Below are 22,171 nucleotides of genomic sequence, written 5' to 3'. Positions count from 1 at the left end.
ACTTTATAAAACAGACTTCTGTACAGTCTTTTAAAGGAACAGATTGTGAATCAAGAGAGCCTGTTCTAATTATCCAGCCAGAGTTTGTTGCATCGTGCAGAAACATAACAACAGCATGAGATAGCAGTTTGGTGTCTACTCGACATTCCTGGGCATCCCTGCACACCCAAGGAATTATAGTGTTCCATCTTATCCTCTTTTAACATGTGCTTTTATGTAATCAGTGGAGATTTCTGGAGAATGAGCAGGGGCATAAAGAAGTATGCTGCTGAGAGAGGCAGTTGAGGTGTGGAGAATGTAATCTTTTTGGAGGCCTCTGTCAAAAAGTGTTTGGGATATCAACACCTTGTTCTATAATCCCTTTAACAGGGATGTAAATGTACACCAACAACCTGTTTATAGCTTATAAACCAGCTACATTTCTAGTTAAGATTTTAATGTGAAGGCTGGTTGAATGCTGCCTGCTTCTACAAATTAAATGCATTGCGAAAGCATTATTAGGCACTAAACTACTTGACATTTTGTCAAAAAAAGAAACTTTATTAAAGGAAAATTATGAATGGTTTTCCTTTTTTTCGCAAATAAATATCTGAAAAACTGTTATGTGCATATTTATTCACCCCCTATTACATTGATACCAATAAATAAAAGTTTAATCAAGTGTCTTCAGAGGCCAACTAATTAGTAAATAGTCCACCTGTGTGTAATTTAATCCTAGTATAAATAAAGATGTAGATATAGATAAAGATCTAACCGGCATTAGAAAATGTAAGTGAACAAACAGCATCATGAAGACCAAAGAACCAACCAGAAAGATCAGGGATGAAGTTGTGGAGAAGATTAAAGCAAGGTTAGTGAGATGCTCTCCATTTAATCTGAGATTAGGTTATTTTGCAAAGTAAAATGAGCAAAATGCCATTGTCTACTGTAGATGTGCAAAACTGGTAGACATACTATGAAGTATTGTCTCAGGGGGGGATGAATACTTATGCAGGCCTCATTTTTCAGATTTCACAACAATGAACTACTGTGTTTTGGTCTATCATTCAAAATTCGAATTAAATACATTAACATATGTCGTTAAAACATGACGAAATGCAACAAATGTTCAACAAAAAGAACTACTTAGTAAGAATGTGACATCTACTGTACAGTGCCAGTTTAAGCATGAATGACACCAAGGGTGAGGCCCTTTTTCTGCTGCCCCCCAACCAATTACAATGAAAAACTGAGATTCTGGAGCTGGATGAAAAGCAGTGCAGTGCCATCTCAAGCATGTAAAATAGTCTCACTATTGTCAGCAGCAAACAGGGGACACCTAATCATCACACAGGTATGCCAACTTCCCAATGACAGCATCTTCATAAAAACAAAAGAAAATTGTTTCGAGGCACAAAATACATATAACGTTTATTTTTTTATCTGGTGCTCATGTGGCCACCTCTCTTATGTCACACTAGGAAACATAATATATGGCATGTATGCACCTTTCTCCCCCTAATAATTTTTCTTAGCTAGATCTTTAAACCTAATGAGAAATGCCAAGAAACATGCAAGGTTGTGACCCCCTTGCCCTGGCACTGACCACCCCCTCCCTTCCCATAGACACTGTTCTGTGTGAATTTGGAGCAAAGCCCCTGGATAAATGGCAGGTTTAATGTAATCCCCATAAAATCCTGCTCATGCTGCTACTCTTTCTCTCCTTCTGCCTCTCCATCAATTTTGTCATTCATTTCTGCTCTCCCAAGGAGCATATTAAATGGTTAACAGCAGGGCCAACCACAAGGTGCAAACCACAAAGGGATGGGGCTAAGTGCTGGGAGCGTGGGAGTACCAACTCCACGTGTGTGTCTATTAGCCCCATTTTACAGTGCCTCTACAGCTTTACCCATGCTTTCTCAGTTGCTTTTTTTCCTCCTTGAGAGCAAATTTTTAATATAGAGCTCAAGTTTAATCTGCTCCACTCTGCTTGTTCTTTGAGCTTAGTGTTCGGAACAGAGAGCATGCTACTGGGTATCCATTTTGTCCATCTCACCTCATAAAAGAGGAATGAAATATTAGAATTGAGACACATAGAAAGTGTGTGTGAATTAGAAAGTAAGCAGAAAAGACACTGAGAAGGAAAAAAACGTAATAAACAAAAAGCTTAAACTATTAAGAGAAGCAGGATTTGAGGGCTGGGAGTCAACACTTACAGAGTCTGAAGCCTTGGTTCTTTGGTTGCTGCTGCTGCTGCTGCTGCTGCTGCGATGTCTCACTGTATACAGTGGTGACATCTCCCTTCTCGCAGCTGTTATAGCAGCGCCCGCCGCTGCACATCCTCCGGCAGAGCATAGGTGTGAAGACGATCTTAATGCGGTCCAGGTTGGAGGTGAGGTTAGAACCTGGAAGGCACAAGCACATCTGCTTAAGAAAAAGCAGCAGCAGGAGAAGAAACAAGCTAAAGTAGAGCTGCATCTTTCCTCCGCCTCAGCCTCAAAGTGACACACTCCTGATCTGGGTGAACACAAGGTTTATAAGTGTGCAAGGGTGTGTACTGACGGTACACCAGTGGTATGCTGCAGCCCAATGAGCGATGTGCCACAGGCCGGGGAAAGGGGCTGGAGAAGAGAACTGTTAGGTGTTGGGCGAGGCTCCAAGCTCTCTATCTTTAGGAGAAGGTGTTGTGGATGTGTGTATGTATGAGGGAGACAAAGAGAGAGTAAGTGCATGTGAACATGGCGTAATGGTGGGAATATGTTCAACAGCCGCTGCCCTGGCACTGAGCAAGAAAAAGAACAGAAGCCAGAACTTCAGACAGCTGTTTGCACTGGATAAAATATTCAAGAATAAATGTAGAAATATTAAGGTCAAGTTGTTTCTGTTGCAAGAAGAAGCACCAAAGGTCAGTGCTTGTCATTAAGGAGAGGTTAGGGTAAAGATATACAATGAATGCATCAATTATATAAAACATCTGCCTGAGTGCAGCAAACCACAGTAGCTAATGTCCTTAAGTTCCAGTTTAACAGGGTGTGCTTGCATTATAGAAATCTTTTGGAGATCTCAATCAGACCAGCCTGTCGGAGACCTAAAAAACCTGATCTGTTTTCATTCTGTAAACCAGGTTGACAACAATATTCTTTGTTGTGGACCTAATGAGTGGTGAAGAATCAAAGTTAGCTATTTTAAGTATCAGTAAGGTATTTAAAATGAAAGAACAGGACAGGGATGTAGGAAGCTATTTAAAAACAGACTTTTTATGACAGGTCAAGACATTCAGGCTGCAGAGAGCAAAAGAGAGCAAGACTTTCTGTAGATAACAGGAAGGGTGCACAAATTACGGCAAAATTCAAATGTATCCGTTTGTGTTTAACCTCCCTCTCCATGGACCATGGTTAATTTCATAATGTTTTCAGCCTTTTGGAAATGTCGCAAGGATCTAAATTCACTAGGGAATACTCATGGAGACAGCTGTTTCAGTAATGCTAGCAGCACGAATCATGCTAATAAAAATATAAGATGCAACAGACAGTTTAAAATGTCGACTCTATAATAATTTTATGTTGGATCTAAAACACTGGCCCTGTCTCTTACACACACATCGTGACATTGCTTATCCTAGTCTAATAAAGAACATGGCACAATATCGTAATTTTTTTAAATAATATTCATATATCTTATATTGGAATTGGCTAATGTCAGTATTAGCTGGTAAAACCTATACATTAACCAGAAAGTGAGCCGCAAATTTCTGATCTTTTTAATTTGCATTCATCAGTTAACTGCATCAGAATGTGAAGAGTTCCTTGTGAAGCTGGGGGAAAAAAATCAAATGTTAGACACTAAGGTAAAATTGAGAAAAAATTATAGAAATGTTTAGTTTCCTTACCAGCTGGATGTAACACATTGTTGAACTGTCCCTGTAAATGGCTGTCGCTGGGAGGACTTTGACCGTTAAGGGATGGCGTGTTGCTTTGTCTGTTCCTGTGGTCATACCAGTTTTTGTTCTTCTGCTCTCTGCCATGGCCATTAGCAACGCTGTTGCCGTTGGGCAGGGCATTGGAGGTTATGGGTTCGGAGGATGATGGATAACGCTTCACGGTACGGGAGGTCCCAGTATGCTGAGGCGAGGAGAATGCAGGTCCTCGTCTTGCTTGGGTCCTACAGATCACATCATACCACCAGAAAAAAAAAAACCCTGATAAAAATCCAGCATATTAACAGAATGAAAAACGACACACCCGTCCAAAACGTATTATATGTTCATCACTGTGAAATCAACTTAAATTAACTCCTGAGAGATTCTGTATAGGTCATTGCTTTGTCTAACTGATTTTATTCCTGAGGTAAAAAAACAATTTTAAAACTCTTTTATTTTAATGAATTTAATAACACCATATCATTCTTTAAGCTCAAAGGGTTTCTCAACTGACATCTGCTGCAAAGAGCCCCAACAATCATTGACAATGAGCTAGACAGTAACAACATTGCGCAGGACTACACTGTTCAGGCAGCTAAAATAGAAAAGAATTACTACTCCCACTTTATCTGTGTGTGTGTGTGTGTGTGTGTGTGTGTGTGTGTGTGTGTGTGTGTGTGTGTGTGTGTGTGTGTGTCTGAAAAGGTGTCTGGATTAGATCTTTCCATCACCCACAGAGTATTTTTGACTAGATTAGTAACTCCTGCGGCTAGCTAAGGAACAACTTCCTCCAACTTCTACTGGAATAGAGGAAGTATTAAAGCTAAGGCCAGCGAACCGAGTCAAACTATGGCCAAAAGGGGCACATTGTGTACCGGTGAGCATTTGATTTTGGGTCAGTTGCACAAGTACGAAGCTGAGTTCATGTGACCTGAAAGGAGGAGGCAGACAGGCCTAACTGAACTTTGCAATTGATTGTGGAATGCTGGGATCCATCCACGCCAAAACATCACAGTGATCTGCACTGACAGACAGAGCGAGACAAAGACAAAACCTGCCGGACCAATCAAAGGAGCAGGACCACAAAACACACCTGCTTTCTTACACGCTACTTGAGGTTGTGATCAAAGCCCAAATGAGGATATAAGCCATTCATTACATATTTTGCATTGAGTTTTTGAGCCACAGATTTTGTATACACTGAATGCAATGTGTTCAACTACAGACACAAAGCAATAATCTGACAATAAGCATATTGGACACACACTTGCAAACACAAAAGCAGACACATGCACACACACACTGTCCCAGCTATGCACAAGCCTCTGCAAGTCTCTCTTTTTTCAGAGTACATTCCTGTCGTTAATACGGACAGGACACTAAATGAAAAGGGAGGAAAAGGAGGCAAACATTTGATAATGGTCTGTCACGTCATTGTTTCAAAAGACTCAGGCAGCACACACAGCTGGCAGCTGCTCACCCAGATGCTGAATCTAAAGGGTGGGTCCTACGCATTTGAAACAACATAGGCAAACAAGAGGTTCTGATGTTATGGTGGTAAAAGGATGTACAGATATGCCCAGCCCAGTTACAGTTTCTAATCCAAGTTATGGTTGGCTCAATTCCATTGCTAATGCTGACACCTGGCCTGCAAGCATCCTGCCTCGCTTCCTGGGCTTAGCCAGATGTTGCTCCTTCCGACTATAGGACGCATTCAAATGGCAAAGTCACTTCCTCACAGCATGAGCTCATCATTATCCTCCCTGCTTTTTGATCAGAGGGCAAGCAGGGAGGATATGACAATGTTGTCCACCTCCAATTTCATCATGAGGAACATCTTAAGGGTTCTAGGTTATTTGTGGAAGTCTTCTCCTGAAAGAACAGAACTGTTTTAAATAACCTGGCAGTTGTGTCAAAAAGAGAGCCGCTATGGGTTAACATATGGGTGCGTATGAAGAGAAAATCTACCATCCATTTTCTATACCTGCTTCTTCCATACAGGGTCGCGGCGGATCTGGTGCCTATCTCCAGCGGTCTATGGGCGAGAGGCAGTGTACTCCCTGGACAGGTCGCCAGTCCATCGCAGGGCAACACAGAGACCCAGGACAAACAACCAAGCACACACCCATCCACCTAATTGAGAAGGACCAATTAACCTAACAGTCATTTTTTTGGACTGTGGGGGAATAGGTGGGTACCCGGAGAGAACCCACCTATGCACGAGGAGAACATGCAAACTCCATGCAGAAAGACCCCCGGCTCGGAGGTGAACCCTAGATCCACTTGCTGGAAAGCAACAGTGCTACCAACTGTGCCACCATGCAGCCCCATGAGGTGAAAATGTTAAGTATATTTTAATGTGACTAGTTTATTTCTCTTTGTTTGGAGCCTTAAGCTGAGAAATTATTCCATATAAATAAAGCACTTTAAACAAAGACCCCTCCTTTTCTATCGGGTTGACATTGTGTTATACACTGTTGTCCGAGTTTGACGTTTAAAGCTAACATTACTCTTCCACAAAATTTGTCTACGTTTTCAGCTGCCTTGTTCCTGTTCTTGCTCTTTCATGTGTATTTTAACATATCTATTGTCAATTAAATTAATTCAACAATAAAGAGCTATAACCCCGAACACAATTAAAAAGAAAAAGCTGTTAAAATGATAATATATGCCCTTTAAGAGGGGAGTCCTCACATGTGGGGTGTTGCAGTTCTCCATATGCTGAATGCATTAGTGCTGTGATCACATTTATTTCAGGCTTTATAACATTGGGTGGGAGATGTGAGAACATTTCTAATGAGCTCAACCACAAACATGATCCCTGCAGCATGATCTAATTTGTAGCAATTTCCCTATTTTTTCTTTTGCTCAGGAACCGCAAGAGCCTCATAAAAGTCCTCCTAGCCCCTCCGAATGGTTTTTCAGCTTGGAATTTCTCTTGAGGGCTTTAATGCTTAGTGAATTACGTTTATCTTGACAAGACTTCAGTTTAAGGAGAGGAAGAAATTACTCAGAAATTCATCACTGAAGAAAATGTTTCTCTATAAAAGTTTATGAAAATGAACCATGTTCTTCAGGAATGTATCTCTAACTGGAGTTAGATGTTCTGGGTGAATAAAGTGAAGAATAAAATGAAGATAGTATATTAGAACAAATCTGAGACACAGGCTTCGTCCCTAAATCTAACATTGAAAAATGTATGGAAATCCAACCTTTGATTTGAGTACTTTTCAACTGGAAAAATTTTTTATTGTTAAGAAGTATTTAGTTTTAACAAAATCATCCTTGGCCAAGTCAGTGGCACCACTAATAGTTCCTCTAAACTAAAAGTAACAAGCATTTTTATGTAAACTTTATATTTTTAGGTGGTTAAACTTTGAATTAGTAATTAATGACTGGTTTCAGTCATGAAATGACTGTCTTTCCTCAAAAGACAAGAGAACATGTCATTAAATGCAGATTTTTTCTCTGTTTCTCTTTCATAGGCTCTAGGAACCTTATTCGCGAATGTACAGTATACCGTGGGGTATGTTATTGCATAAGGAAGATTAACTATGTAACAAGCATTTTTACTGAGCATTTACATGTTCTCAACCTTTTTTCAAAAGAATTTTGATAAATCTCAGGCCAAATGTTTGCTCAAAGCATCAGCAAAAGAAGCTTCCAAGTAAGACATAAGTTATTGGCACAAAAGATCCCTCATCAATATTATTTATTTCACATGTACAAGTGGAAAAAGACCTCATCACACCACATCTGAGAAGATTACAATCACAAACAGCCATGGCCAAGCCATGCAAAGCTCCCAAGAATTGCTAAAGTTTTACTTTGCATTTAGCTGACAATCTTTAAACTCCTTGTTGGATTACAACACAAGGTTGCATGAATGGTAGTTCCAACTTCACATCACATTGATCTGGGTGAGTCGTACGGAAGGGCTTTTTAGGAGCACAAACAGCATACAGGCGAGCACTGCAAAAGCAAAAGTCAGTATAAAAAACTGGAAGATGGTCAAAAAGAACTGAAATCCTCTGATCTCTGTTGATGCTGCACATAAACCTTGTTGATCTTAGAGCTTTGAAATAGACTGCCAAGGAAAATGCCAGGTGTATGCTCAAAGTTTCGGGGTTTGGGTGAAATTTTGTGAGGCGTCCTCGTTGAACCGCCAATAAACCCCTGTAGTGGAGACTTGGAAAGCTACAACTCCCATAGTTTAAGAGGTGTTCCTGTAAGTTGTCCACTGGGAGGCCAGTACTTCTCAGACAGACCGGGGAATTTTGTATTTCTTCCGATCATCCTCTCATGCATACACACACATAGTGACCCAGATCCTCAGGAACTGTTTACATGCTAAACTATCGTCTTAGCCCACTCTTCATGACGAGGCTTGAGCAATGTTTATGGGGAGCATTGCTCAGAGACGTATGGGCCACAGCTGATTCATTCACTAACATTTCTGCCTCTGAGGTGCTTTTACAATCCTCCGTCTGCATAAATCTCCCAAAGAAATAAAGCACTTTTGACAGTTGATGTATTCCAAGTCAAGAACCTACTTCTGGGCTTAGAATACCTTGAAATAAAAAAATAAAGGTTAGCACAGTGATATTAAATGTTTTTTAACCAGTTCTTTCAGCACTTAAAGCCCTACACACTTCCAGCTACTCAAAGTTAATTTTTCATTCTGATTTTTTTGAGAATAGCAAAGTCCAAACAGACATCCAAAGGTTTGGATTGTTTCTTTATAGCAACTAAAGCAGAAAATTGAATAGAATATGACGAGGCGGTTGGGTTTTTGGATGGAACAATGTGGCTTCAAACAGGCTGTCTAAAAAAACCCGTGTGACAGCAGGCAGGTTCCTGGCATAGCTATCCCAGTCTGGGTCAAACTGTAACACCAGATAGCTCCAAAGTTTGCCACTTTATCAATCACAGTTTTCTTTGTGTTGGACTGGACACAACCTCCAAATTGTCAAATGGAAAACTCTTGCCAGCACTGTCATTTAACTCTGATTCATTAGTCCTATTTTTTATTTTAACAAAATGCCTAAATGCTTCTTCTCTCCAATGTAAAGCATCAGCCAAAAGTCAGCATTACACAAGAACTGGACACAATTAGTGCAATCTGAATCCTGGTTGGTAAATGGGTACATGAATGATAGCTATCAAAGACCAAATGCAAATTAAAGTTTGCACACATTTCTCTCTTTCAAAGGTGTATCATCAGTCTAACTGAGGTGAACAGTAGAAATCTAAGAAAAAACTTTGCATATAGCAGCAGAAACAATGAAAACATTGTGCTGTTCAATCACTGCAAACACTGGCAACAATGCAGAGACAAGATTTATGAGTGCAATTGGCATGCAAACCTTTGCAGTCAGTGAGGGATCATCATGTGAGGTATACAAAACATTTTGGAAGCAATGCTGTATTACTGTTCCAAAACTTTTAAGCATTTCCTACCAAGAGGTAGGACAACAGCTAAGAAATTTGGAATCAAATGGTGTCTTGTGTAAGAATAAACCATATCACCATATTTGCATAAACACTACATTTGTCAGGATAGAAGAAGTTAAACTAGGAAACACTTGTGAAATCTACAGAGGAAATTAATCTTTCACTCAAGATTTTATATTCAGGAATGACAAGAGAGTTATTCTTCTGTAATAGTTTCTGCAACAGATAGAGCTTCAAAATACGCAGACAAGTAGGGGGAGTGCAGACTGTTAAATTTAGTCCCGGGAGGCGTTATTCGAGAGCATTAGCAAATGCATACACACTTGACTCTTGTTCATGTTATGCTATTCAAAGCCCAGTGGTGTTATGAATCTCTGTGACGTCTCAGACATTAACAAAAGTGAAGTTTAGAGTGAAAATATGCCAGACAGTTCAGATACATAAGACTGACGTAATTATTCATTTCAACTTTATTATAATTTTCCTATAACTTGTGTGGTTTCTCTGTTGGTCATACTAGTGTTAACACGTTACATTAAACAACATCAATAAAGATAAATAAATCAGTCTCAATTGGTCTCATAATCAGAAATTCTCCTGAATTCTCCTGATTTTGGACCTTCACATTTTACAAAATGAAATTCTGTGAGTTTTTAAACTAAGATTAATTTAGCATCAAATCAGATGAAACGTTCATATAGGATTAAACAACAGAAATAGAAAGAGAAGAAACAGTAACAGAAACTTTTTTATCAAAAGTCTCTTGGAAGTTTAAAGAAAGAGACTTGTGGCTTGATTCTTTTTCTAATCAGAGAAAAGAAAAAGGAAGAATTCAAAGCTTTAGAGCCATGTCTTGATCCACCAGCTTCCCACACTAGCACAACAGAACAGAAACACAGGGCCTGCTGTGGTCTGGAATTGGGCTGTCAACTAACTAACAGGACTGACCCGCTTGCAGTTCTTACACGCTACTGTTGGTTCTGGTTCAGATGGTTAAAGATTCCTTACTTTGGATTCAGAGCCAGGTGATACAATGGAAAAAAAAAATTCTCAAAAGAATTTTACACCAAATTCGATACATTTAGACAACTATGCGATGCAAGCAAAAACATTTCCCTGATTAATCTTGGTAAGTTGACCGGGCTTCTCATTGACATGATCAGGAATAACATCTTGCTGGTTCTGGTTGTATTTGTGCCTCTTTCTGCTGAGTCTCAAAACTAAACTGCCTTGGGACTCGGTAGCTGATGAACCAATCAGAAGCTGATTCTGGATAACATACAGCCCAAGTCATATTACACATTTAAGGAGGAATTAATTGATTTTCTTTGTTCTGCCACATTCTTGAAACAAGAGAGAGACAAATTAATGTAACCAATCTATCCTGGTATACAAAACTTTCTTGACTGAATTTGCTTTCATATTCATGGTTTAAAACATGTAATCTATTTTGGAAGAAAATAATAATTCATAATCAGAGTTAACACATCCATCACATTCATCACCATTTTAAAGTTAACTGTTTTTGAACTAATTTATGATTATTTTAAACGTTTTCTTTTCCAGCTAGAACTTCAGTTGCTAATTCTATGGTTGTTTGAGGATGTTTTGAAAGTACTTAGTGAAAAGCAGTTTTTGTTAAAGAAAATTAGGATTTGAGGTTTTCTGTTTACTACTGTGCCAAAAAGGGAAAAAAAGTTTTCAGGAGGTGAAACGAAGTCTCAAAAAGAAAAAAATATAAATCCTTTCACTCAGTCAGGGCACCAACCATCTGTACCACCTGTGGTCAAACCCCAAAGTGGTCATCTCATTCCTCAAGCTCAATACAGAACAACCACATCCATACATCATGCATTTCTTCCAATAAAACCCCCATGACTGATCCGGAGCATGCACCGGTAACTATTATATCCAGTTGCAAGAAGATTTTTGCCATACTGTTGTGTGTTCCTCATAGCAACAAGGCCATGCAACAGGATGGTGGTGGTAAGGTTTGTGTTTATTGGAAATTCAAAAATAACTCTATAGCAGCCACTGACACATTAAAGTCCTACCCTAAATTACAGCTTTTTGTAAATGTTTAATCCCTGGCACAAAAGGTTTTAACTGAAAAGCTTTTCTCACCACTTGTTTTGCAGAATAGTCAGGCCATATGAAGAAATCGCTAGAAAGTTTTGATGGTAACAAAAAAAAAAAGCGTATAATCTTGTGATGGGCCACTTTTCCCAAGTCAGTTTGATTGAAATAAAACAAACTTTCTTTGCCAAAGAAACAGGCATTAAAAATAAGTTGGTCTTTTAGTAAAACAAGTTTTCCTTGTACAATTGGTCACATAAGGCCAAACATCAGTGAGCAATTAAGGTCCAGTCTTTGATAACATCTTTAGTCATTATGACTTGTTTAATTGTGGGTCTTGGCAGAATATTCCCCCTTGTGAAAAACTGGGTGTGTCCCAGAGTTTATCGCACCGACGACAGAGGCTGGACAAAATTATGTTCTCACTGTCTGGATGTCTTACTCAGAGTTGGCTAGTAGCAGCCAAAGCATGGATGAAATCAATTACAGTGAATGGGAATGAAAAACAGAGAACAAAAATCTACTAACCAACGGCTGTTATTTGGATCAGAAAAAGTGATATGCAGACAAATAAAGAGATATGGTTCCATTTAATTTTGAAGCCATTGCTTTCCTCACCAGCATGAAAACAGATTTTCAGTTAATTTGACCACATTGAAGTCAGCAGACACAACATGATCAAAATATATGACCAAACAGTCAGGTTTATCACAAGAGTTGTGAAATAAAAAAAAACCTTTCTTATCAATGCATTTGCCAATACATCTGTTTTCACCTGAGTAATTATAAAGTTTAGTTTTCAAAGTAGAAGAAATCCAGAAAGCTGTGATTCTGGATCGAAGCAGCACAGTGTGGTAACTGCGGTTCAGGGGCTAGACTCAAAATGCCCGGAGACGTGGTTAGCTGAGAGGCCATTTAATATTCTCCGGTTTATTGTAGTTGCTCTGATCATACACTTAGTGAAATGCCACAAGACAGGTCAGCAGGAAGAGCCATTACAAAGTGCTGACTGATGGTATGTCTATTTGCTGGTCAGCATCATGTGTCAGTCTGCTTTGACAGCAAGCCAAAAACAGCTTCCAACAAGAGAGTAGGTGGAGGAAATCTTTGAAGAGGGATAAAGCGCTGATTTTTAAACTTCAGTGGAGGTTCACCAAGAACATAAGGGTCTAAGTGTAGGCATAAAGTGGGCTGATACAAGGATGAGAAGTAAGAAAACTTCACACTACTATAGTTGTTTTTGGGAAAAGGTAAACCTTGTTCTAAAAACAGACAAAGGACCAAGACAAAGGAGATGTTCTTTGATTTTAGGTAAGTGCAAATGTTGAACCCTACATTCATAAATGGAGAAGTTTTTTTAGTCAGTAACAGAAGTGAAATACCTTGGTGTTGCGTTAAAAAAAGCTAAACAGGATTCATGGACAGACTGGTTTGAGACTAAAGCCCAACAAAGAATACACTTGAAAAACTCCCACCATTTAATTTACATTAAAATGTCCAAAAATAAGTTGGCATCCAAAAAACAGAAAAGGGTTTATACGCATTACATAATACCAACATGTCCATTGTCTCTCAATCAGGGAAGTTTAAAATTTACATCAATAACCTCCAGCCTTAGAGAAGCACCTTCACTGCTTCATTTATTTTCTTTATGTTATCGTTATTACTGCTTTAAAGGCCAACTATCATCATGTTTTGTAGCCAAAAATAACTGAAGATCTTAAAAGTATGAATTTTCTTTTTTTCAAAACACATAAGTAAAATATCCTTTTCCCAAGTTTAGGTGGGGTCTGTGGAAGTAAATAGGTGAATAGAATGAATTTCCCTTCACCCACCACTCGCATCTATGAAACAATTACAATCATCAATTTAAGGGAAGGAACAATCAAACTTGAAGGAAGAGGGTACAAAACAGGACAGATAGCTCTAGAAGAGTCAACAACCAGACCACTGAGGTGACTCAGGGCATAAGGTGTACATAAGAAATGAGAAAATGCTTTCTTTTACTGTGTTTTTTTAATTTGTATGTGTCCTCTGTCAGTACCAAACGTCTGCTGGTGTCCATGGATCACTTTTCTAGTATCTTTGTTATTTTCTCAGTGTCTGAGCCAAATGAAGGAGAGAACATTAGTGTGCAGATGCCATATGAATGTTTTAACACTGGAACTTTCCTTCCATCCATCATATGCATTATAAGCCTGAGGCGATTTTTTAGGGTCATTCATCATTGTGTTAAATTATAGCCAGACTGTGCTCACCACAGAGAGCTTTTAAAGCCCTCCACAGTGTGCCAGTATGTTAGGTCTCCAAGAAACTGCTCAGAAGTTTCTCTTGATGTCATTGTCCTACAGTGGATAAATTAACTAGAGACTTACAAACCACTACATTTTTTTGGGGGGTGGCAATTGTGTTAAACTTCTTGATTTTGGTTATGGATCTACATATATCTCTTTCCGGAAGAAGAAAATACATTGTAAGTAAAGTGAAATTGGATTAGATAGTAAATTATTTATTTGCGTGTTCCTTAAGCTTGTTGAATGACTAGTTTTAGAGATCTACTTCTTTGTTTGGCCTCACAGTGAACTCTGCACAGCCAGAATGGATTAGCTGGTCCCACACAGCCATGCTTTGGTTCATACTTTCAGCACCATGCTTCATTCTAGCAGATGAGTTTGATTGATGTCATATCCATCTGCCTCAGCAGTGAAACTGCTGTGCATGCTGGGATAGTTACCCTACATTCTATAAGCACTGTGCTGTAATTTGACGGTCTAACAGCTGCAGAATCTTGGACGATGAGAAGGATTTGGCTTTGGATTGAGACTTTGCTGGAGCTTTTAGAAAGTTTCAATGGAGGGACAGACATATATAAGTCTGTTGCTTTGGCCATAGTTCGCTTGGCCTCGCAGGAAGCCAAACACTCACGGGACTCATTTGGCTCTATCTATTTAGGAAGATGCTTACCAGCTCCTCTTAGCCCGGTTCAGCCAGTATTAAAGATATCCAAAAATCTACAGTAAATCTAGGCTCACACTAAAAGCAAAATGTACTTAAACAGTCTTGGCTGGCTTTTTCTTTTATATTGGATACACTTAAGCCCAACATTTCCTTTTCTTGTCCGACGTATTGAGGGATCGCTTAAGGACAGGGCAGCCTTTGTAAATTCTCAGCCAGCCATCTGTGATTAAGACCAGTGTAAAATAGGTGTGGATTACACAAGTCTAGAACACAAACCGTCTAACCACAAAAAAAGGTGCTCAAAAAACAGCTAAAGCACTAGCTTTGCTCCAAATATAACTCCAAACAAAAAGCCAGTTAGCCCTTCCAATGCAGGGATAATTATCACAACTGTTTAGAAAAGGCATAGAGACCTATTCAGAGGAGGGTATCCTGTACTGTCCAACCTGTGGGAATTACCTTATCCTTTTCCCCTTTACCAGGCTCTTCATCAACAATGCCTCTGTTTAAGAAGCAGCCAAAAAGCAAAACAAGAGGAAGATTCTGGACATCTCTGAGTAGAAAACCAGACAGCCGGCTGGTACAGTAAGAAAACTTTCCCAAGCTCCATGTTTTGATTTTAGAGAGTACAAGATGCATATTTGATCTTAATCAAAAGTATCAAGAGTAATATCACTACTTCTTTTAAATCCTGCAGGTGCAAAGATCATCTGCTGGAAAAGATTTTGACAGCAGCTCTCGGCAGATGGTAGTGTTGTTTGTCTGAAGTGGGAGTGAAAGTTACTAGTGATCCATGATAAACATGAAGAACTCCCACCATGACCACAGTTTCCTCTGAAAAACAGCTGGGTGGTTATGTGCAAAGCCTAGAGTCAACAAGCCGCAGAACCACCAGCCGCATTAGTCACCAGTAAAACGACAGGGCCAACATTAGCATAACAGTTGATGCAGAGAAACCTGCATGTATTGTTGTTCTAACTGGGTATTTTTATTGTTTTTTCATGTCACAAGGTTCAATCAAATTCTATTCCCATTTTGTATTCTGTTTTCATTTCTCTGGCTGTGGTTTTAGCCAGAGTTCTGTGACAAACGTTGGACACAGTTTTTCCAGTCTCAGAAAAAGTGCCCAATATAACACATGCCAATGTGTAAACTCTGACATGCGTTTAGCATTTTTATTGCCACTAGGGATGAACTATAAAAGAAGACTGCTAATATAGTTTGAGATCTCGATGCAATGAAAATTAATATTTGTAGGTTTTCACCTTATTAACTGTTAGCCGCCAAACATAATGTGCTAAATAAAAAGTCTGTGCTCCCAACTATAAAACATGCTGTAATAGATTTGACAAGCTGACATTGTGGGAAAATTTTAAATATTAGTAAGTAGTAAAAGGTTAATATTATTGAACTGATTACAGTTAATAATCCACAAGAAAACAAAGCATGATGATTCAAGTTAAAACTAAAAATCAACACAAAAACAAACTCTAAAAATATGCAACCATAGACAAACAACAAGAAGCGCCTGACCATAAGTACAAGCTGAAGTCAAGCCGGGCCTATAAAGTGACACATGCAGCAGGGTGTAGATCTTCCCTGTACAACAGCAGCACGCCTGCAGCAGTCTGATGTGTCAGCACACAGCTTGAAAAACACATCAGAAATATATCAGAGAGACAGCTCAGCTGGGGATAGAGCATCTTTGGTTATAATGCAAAGACAGCTTCTGTTCCATCCTCATTCACGGCACACTTCTAGCTTATTTTAAATAACTCAAAAGCCTATTTACATAATGTGGCAAATTGTATACTGTAGGTTAATGGATATTCGTATTCCTGGTGTATTTTTGGTTTACAGAAACGTAAGTGGAATATCAATAGAAAGAATAGAGCAGAGCCTCCAGATAAAGAAGTGAAAGACAAGTGGGAAAGCATCTCAGATTGATGGAGAAATTTCCACAGATAAAACCAATGGAAAACTACTTTTATTCTTGTAAATTTGGAGTATTAACTTTACATCTCTAATATTGTTCTTTGAAAAATAATGTATACTCATTGAGCTTTTTCGTTATATTTTGTTATGGTACCACCATGAACATAAATGTGTTTCATTGGGATTTTACAGTACGTGTTGAACGAACACAAAGTAGTGTGTAAGTGTAAAGTACAATCCAGTACATCCAACTGCCTTTGGACGTCAAAGCAATTAGAGCAAACCTGTATGTAATTTATTCTCAGTTTAAATCCAGCTGTTCTGTGAAGGTCTCAGAGGGTCTTTAGAAAACATTATTCAATTAAATTCAATTCAAAGATACTTTATTGATCCCCGAGGGGAAATTAGAATTACTGAGCAAAAAGCAGACAGGCCCTAGAGGAAGTTGTGAAGAGGTTTATGCTACATTAAGCTCAGATTTTAAAATACTATGCAAAGCTTTAGACATCTCATTGTTCAATTCATCCATTGAAAATGGAAAGATTATGGCACAACTACAAACCGTCCACCTATACTCAAAGACAAGGAGAACTTTAGGGACACCAACGCACACCAACCTTTTGGGGTTTTTATTTGAAAGGAATTATGAAAAACATTTTGTTTTCCGTTATTCACATGTTCATAGGAACCCGTAATAACCCTAAGTTACAGTTGTTTAAGTTACAGATGGATGTGGTTGTAGCACTAAAAATGGTCTAAGCACTACTCTTCAAGTGATGCCAACACACTGATCAGAGAGTGTGAATTTACCTAAAAACCGAAATTATGGGAAAAAGTTTTTATTTAATATTTCACTGTCCCAGGATTTAAAGTTAAATATGTTTTTCATGGTTGAGAGCTCTGTCAACAGAAAATCATGTAGCTTTTTGATGCAGTCTACTATTTTAACACAGCAATTTTATTCAAGATCATCACCCATAAATGTGCAGGATATAACACTAAATTATTTAGCATCAGTAACACAATGTAAGTGGCTGCCTCTGGGCACATGCTGGCTTTAATACTCAAGGTCATTGGTGTTTTACATTTTGACAATGTTGGGCAACTTCACACTTTTTTGTCTGGATGACACAATTTTAATCCCATCAAAGAATAGGCAGTATTCCAAGAGTGTTCAGAGAGAACTGTTGATAATGTGTAATCAGATATTTAAGTCTAGAAGGACATGAACTTCAGCTATCAGTAGCAAACTTTCACTGCTTTGTTAACCAGGTACCAGCTGGCAGCCGTCCTGAGTCTGGTTATGTAAGTAAACCCACAGAGATGACCTTAGCAGGGTGATACATCCTGTTCTGCCCATTTCTGTTTCCTGCAGAGAGTTGATGTCAGAGAACAGAGGGGTGAGTGGAGATGACATGAAGGGCTCAGGTGGTGAGTACATCCTGTGTGAATTATCACAGTTTCTGCTGAACCAGGAGTATCCACCACTAACCCTGACCTTCAGACTGAACTGTGCAGGATCTAGAACTGACGGAGTTCACAAGCCTCCTACTGTTAAGCTCAAGATTAACAACATGTTTAAGTCAGTGGAGAAAAATGCTCTTTTATGGCCAGATGTAAAAATTGTTGCCGTACTTAATTTAAATTAAGCCCCATCACAGAAGGAATGTGGGACACTGGGAATACAGTTGAAGCTGATACCTCAGGATCTCATAGAACTTGTTGTTTCTCATATGTTTTGTGAATCCTACCTGAACCTTTGTTATAAATGGTTTTATTGTTCCAGATTGATGGAATAATCATGTTTATAATACTGATGGAAACACTAAACCGGTCAGGGGAGAAAATGATTTGGAACGTAAAGAAGAATAAGCGAAAAATTAGATTTTTCCTTTCTTTTTATCAAGGTGTTGAAACTTTGTGTTACGTTTTGTGTATCCTGGTTTGGTTTGGTGTCTGTCTATTTGGAGCGAGTTTGGTTCATTCATACATTTTTCTTTAGTCGCCCGTAGCTTCCAGCTCAAACAACAAAAACGCATACCATGATCTAATTGCTATTTATGATAACAGTTCATGTTTTCAGACATTTTTATTTATTCTGTTACCTAAGCAAAAATAAAGAACAAATACCACTGAATTTAGAAGTAATTTACAAGTGCTTTTCGCATTCTATATTATCCCTTTTTGCTGCTACAAACTAACACAAGTATCACAAGCTCATATTAACTGTTTAATTAGTCATAGTCTTTGCTTGAGTAGAACATCCACAAGTCGAATGGTTAACAGAAATGCCACCCAGAGCTTGCTGGCTGTAGTTCTAAACCAGGGTTATATGTACAGCTACTTCAGTTTTTAACTTATTGTCCCTCTTTTTCAGCACTGAAAACAGAGTGGCACGATATCAGAAAAACATCTAATTGATTACGATTAACCCACATTTTCCTGACTTTTTTCTATCATAACAGTTTTCCCACTTTTTCTGTAAACCCGACCATCTCATTCAATGAAACAAATCTGTGTTGTGCATAAAAGGCAGTTAAAGACCATCCAACTGCCCAAAAATATACTTGGCATGCAGAATATGCATGACACTTAAAATATGACATCCAACCAAATATTGATTTCAAGCTGTATTTTGCGATTCTTATATTGCAAACATTAATATTGCTCAGCCAGATGAGTGGTATGTGCAGCCATAAATTGTAGAGGGGCAACCCGATGTTAAACCTGTCTCTGTTTATCCGGAGAAAACTCTGATCACTCCTGTAATTTGTCTCTGTAGGGGTTTTTATGGGTGCTGAATATACGGTGGGACTTTTGTCCCTCAATAAAAAAGTAGGGTGCAAGGCCAACATAAGCTGTCTTTTGCCGGGGACCTGGCCTCCCTAATCGCCTCCTCTGACTCCTTTATTGAGTCTTGGCACTGATCTCACTCTCTGTCTCTTAGTCTCCGTGACCTCACCTCGCTCGTGCTTTCCAGGCTTTGGAAATGGTGGATCTTCAACCTGATATTTGAGACTAAGAGTTGCATCCGCTGTGTACCTCCAGGGAGTGCGGTTCCACCCCTAAAAGATCGTTCTAGATTGAGGGAATGTGGAAAGAAATAAAACTGCAGTAGTTCACAAGGGCTCCAAACATTATTGGAAAGAGCAGGGCAAGTATTCAAATAAATACCAGATTAATGTTAAAGTGCGGACAATTTTAGCAGACGTTTTTATGCAGACCTGAAAATGATTGAGTACACTGATTACTGGAATTTATTCTTCAGTTAGTTGGAAAGACTGAATCGGACGGTCCATGGGATTAGTCAGCTTCAGCAGTAACTTCACAACGAACACAGTCATTGTGATGGTATTTGTGATTGAGGAACACTGTCTGATCCTCACACCATTAAACCTGCAGTCTGGTCTCCTTCTATTTGCCCCAGATCCGTGACTCAGAACACAAATATGTCCTGTGAGTTGAGAACAAAGAAAACATGTGCATAGCAACTGTGCATTCTCCGGAGATCTTGTATTGATTAGAAGATTTACTATGACTTCGAGATAATTGTTTTGGGAAGGAGGATGTAAAAGATGTGTTTTTGTGAAGCGGGTGCCAAGACATTTAGTGGAGTGAGCTACCACAAACATGTGGATGCCTTTGCCATCATCATTCCATAACACCAGCAAGAGCTCAAAATGACATAAGACCTTCACTAATTAGCAAGAGAATCATCATAAATTTCAGATAAAATTGAAAATGTTTCTGTGGTTTGATAGAGAGAAATTACCCAAATGACAAACTGGCAAACTAGTAAATTATGAGTGCCCAAATAAATTGTGGCACTTAAACAACTCCAAAAGCACTGGGCTTGAGGCCAAACAGAGCACCATTTGACAAGATAAGTCAATAAAAATTCATCAAAGTACTCCCAGAATCAATTACTCTGTTTTTCCTTAATTGGAAATACAGTTGTGAACGCGGTAAAGTCATTAATCAAACCAAAAATGCAATTTTCAACTAGACTGAATCTTAAACAGTCACATATCCAAGCCAAGAAACAATTAAGCTTGTCTGATTAGCCGTCTTTGGAGAATAAGCTGAACCCATTGAAAGAAACCTTTGTCTGGGAAATTATTAGTTGGATACATAAGAGTCACAGTTGCTCCAAAAAATCAAAGAAAAACTGTGGCAGTCACAAACCTAAAGAAAGTAAATTTCAAAACAATGTTTTCTATCAAGCAGCATGGATTTATATGTCTGTCTGGAAAGTTTCCTATGCTTTGTAGATTAAAACTAAGAGATATTCCAGTATGGCACTTTAAAGCAGCTAAGGACTACTTGGTTTATTTATTATTTTTTATTTTATTGAAATTGTCAGAACATTTAAACCTGGTTGTCTAGTTGGATTTATAAAAGTTGCATGAAGAATTTGCTATTCACTGAAAGTGGATGACTCTCAGTTTGAATGTCCTGCTGGAAGGTAGTCTTCTAAATCAGTCTCAAAGAGACTTTCTTTCAGGATTGGCCTCCATTTAGCTCCATTAAACCTACAATCAACTCTGACCAGCTTCAATGCCCAAGCTGGAGAAAAGCTCCATGAAACTGCCACTTCGATGTTTCATGACAAGGATGGTGATATAGCAGCTTCTTCCACATGTTTCCTGTGTTCCCTACTGAGGCAAATTGAAAATAGGACTTCTTATCGCCTTATTCAACAATGGTTTTCTTCTTGCCATTCTTCCATAAAGGCCAGATTTGTGGAGTGGATGAAAAGTTGTCCTGTAGACAGATTATCTCACCTGAGCTGTGGATCGCCGCAGCTCCTCTCAATTAACCAGGGTCCTCTTAGCTGCTTCACTGATTAACGCTTTAATTCAGATTTTTTGGAGGCCATGTCCTTGAAACATTTGATCTTTTAATCACCAAATGCTCCAAACTGTTGCTAAGACTAAAATTGAGCTATTTTCATTATCAGTGAGTTGTTTAAAATGAAGTAAGACAAGCACAGAGATGTAAGAGCCGTTTAAAAGGAAACTGCATCATCTACGACTTGACAAGACATAAATAAAGCTTTTCGTTTTCTCAGACAGGTCCTTTTGAGATACAGCATTTCTTCTTCCAGGAAGTCCTGATCAAGATGGCGGTATAAGCATATACTTAAATAATTTCATCATGGATCTACATTCTCTAGAAAATATTTGTTGACTGCTGTTGTAGAAAAGCTAGCTGTGCTAATCGATGATGCTAAAGACAGTTTAAGATGTCAGATCCATAGCTCTTTTGCCTTTGTTTACAAATAGTAGGAAAACCCTGTGTTGCTAAGAATAAATACTTTATGATCGCTCACAGCAGGAAGGCTAAAAAAATGCCAACGCTGTATTTAAATCCTTGTTTACTACAGTTATTTAAAAACCTTATGATCAGCTAAAATTGGTATCGGCGGGTCAAAGTTTTGCAAAACCCGAAGAATAGAAATCAGACATAAAATTCTGATTGGTTAACTTGTAATTTATAGGAAAAAAACACAAGCAAGTCATAAACACAATCATCCTGTAGTAATTTCCATTAAAAAATTCCTGTTTTATATGCTGTATGTTTCAGCATGCCAGCATTGTATATAAATCAATGGTAGCTATAAAAAGGAATATATTATGCAAAATATGAAGAAATTGAATGCTGAAAAACATGGCCCAAAATATATTTTTTATTTTTTTTATGGACCAAAAGTAATCTAAACTCTGATTAAGAGCTAATGAAAGTGCAAAGGTTCAGCCAATTTCAAATGTTGATTTCAGTGGAATGGCTCCCATCTGTGAATTTGCTTGCAGAGTTAACAAATACAGCATGTTTATCAAGCAAATTTAA

At 38.5% G+C, this 22,171-nt stretch overlaps 1 protein-coding gene across 1 annotated transcript in view; it reads right to left on the bottom strand.

Moving 5' to 3' along the window:
• The window catches only part of LOC124855485 (latent-transforming growth factor beta-binding protein 2-like), a 122,666-nt gene that overhangs the window by 79,000 nt on the left and 21,495 nt on the right, over positions 1-22,171 (bottom strand). Inside the window, exons 4-5 of the mRNA XM_047345385.1 lie at positions 3,869-4,140; positions 2,196-2,384 (exon numbers count right to left, since the gene is read on the bottom strand). Coding sequence (XP_047201341.1) covers positions 2,196-2,384; positions 3,869-4,140 — 461 coding nt within the window. The remainder of the gene's footprint in view (positions 1-2,195; positions 2,385-3,868; positions 4,141-22,171) is intronic.

Source organism: Girardinichthys multiradiatus, chromosome 19 (assembly GCF_021462225.1).
Source record: "Girardinichthys multiradiatus isolate DD_20200921_A chromosome 19, DD_fGirMul_XY1, whole genome shotgun sequence".
NCBI classification, from domain to species: Eukaryota; Metazoa; Chordata; class Actinopteri; order Cyprinodontiformes; family Goodeidae; genus Girardinichthys; species Girardinichthys multiradiatus.
Note: the sequence above shows the minus strand (reverse complement) of the source record. Positions and strands in the feature narration are given on the sequence as shown.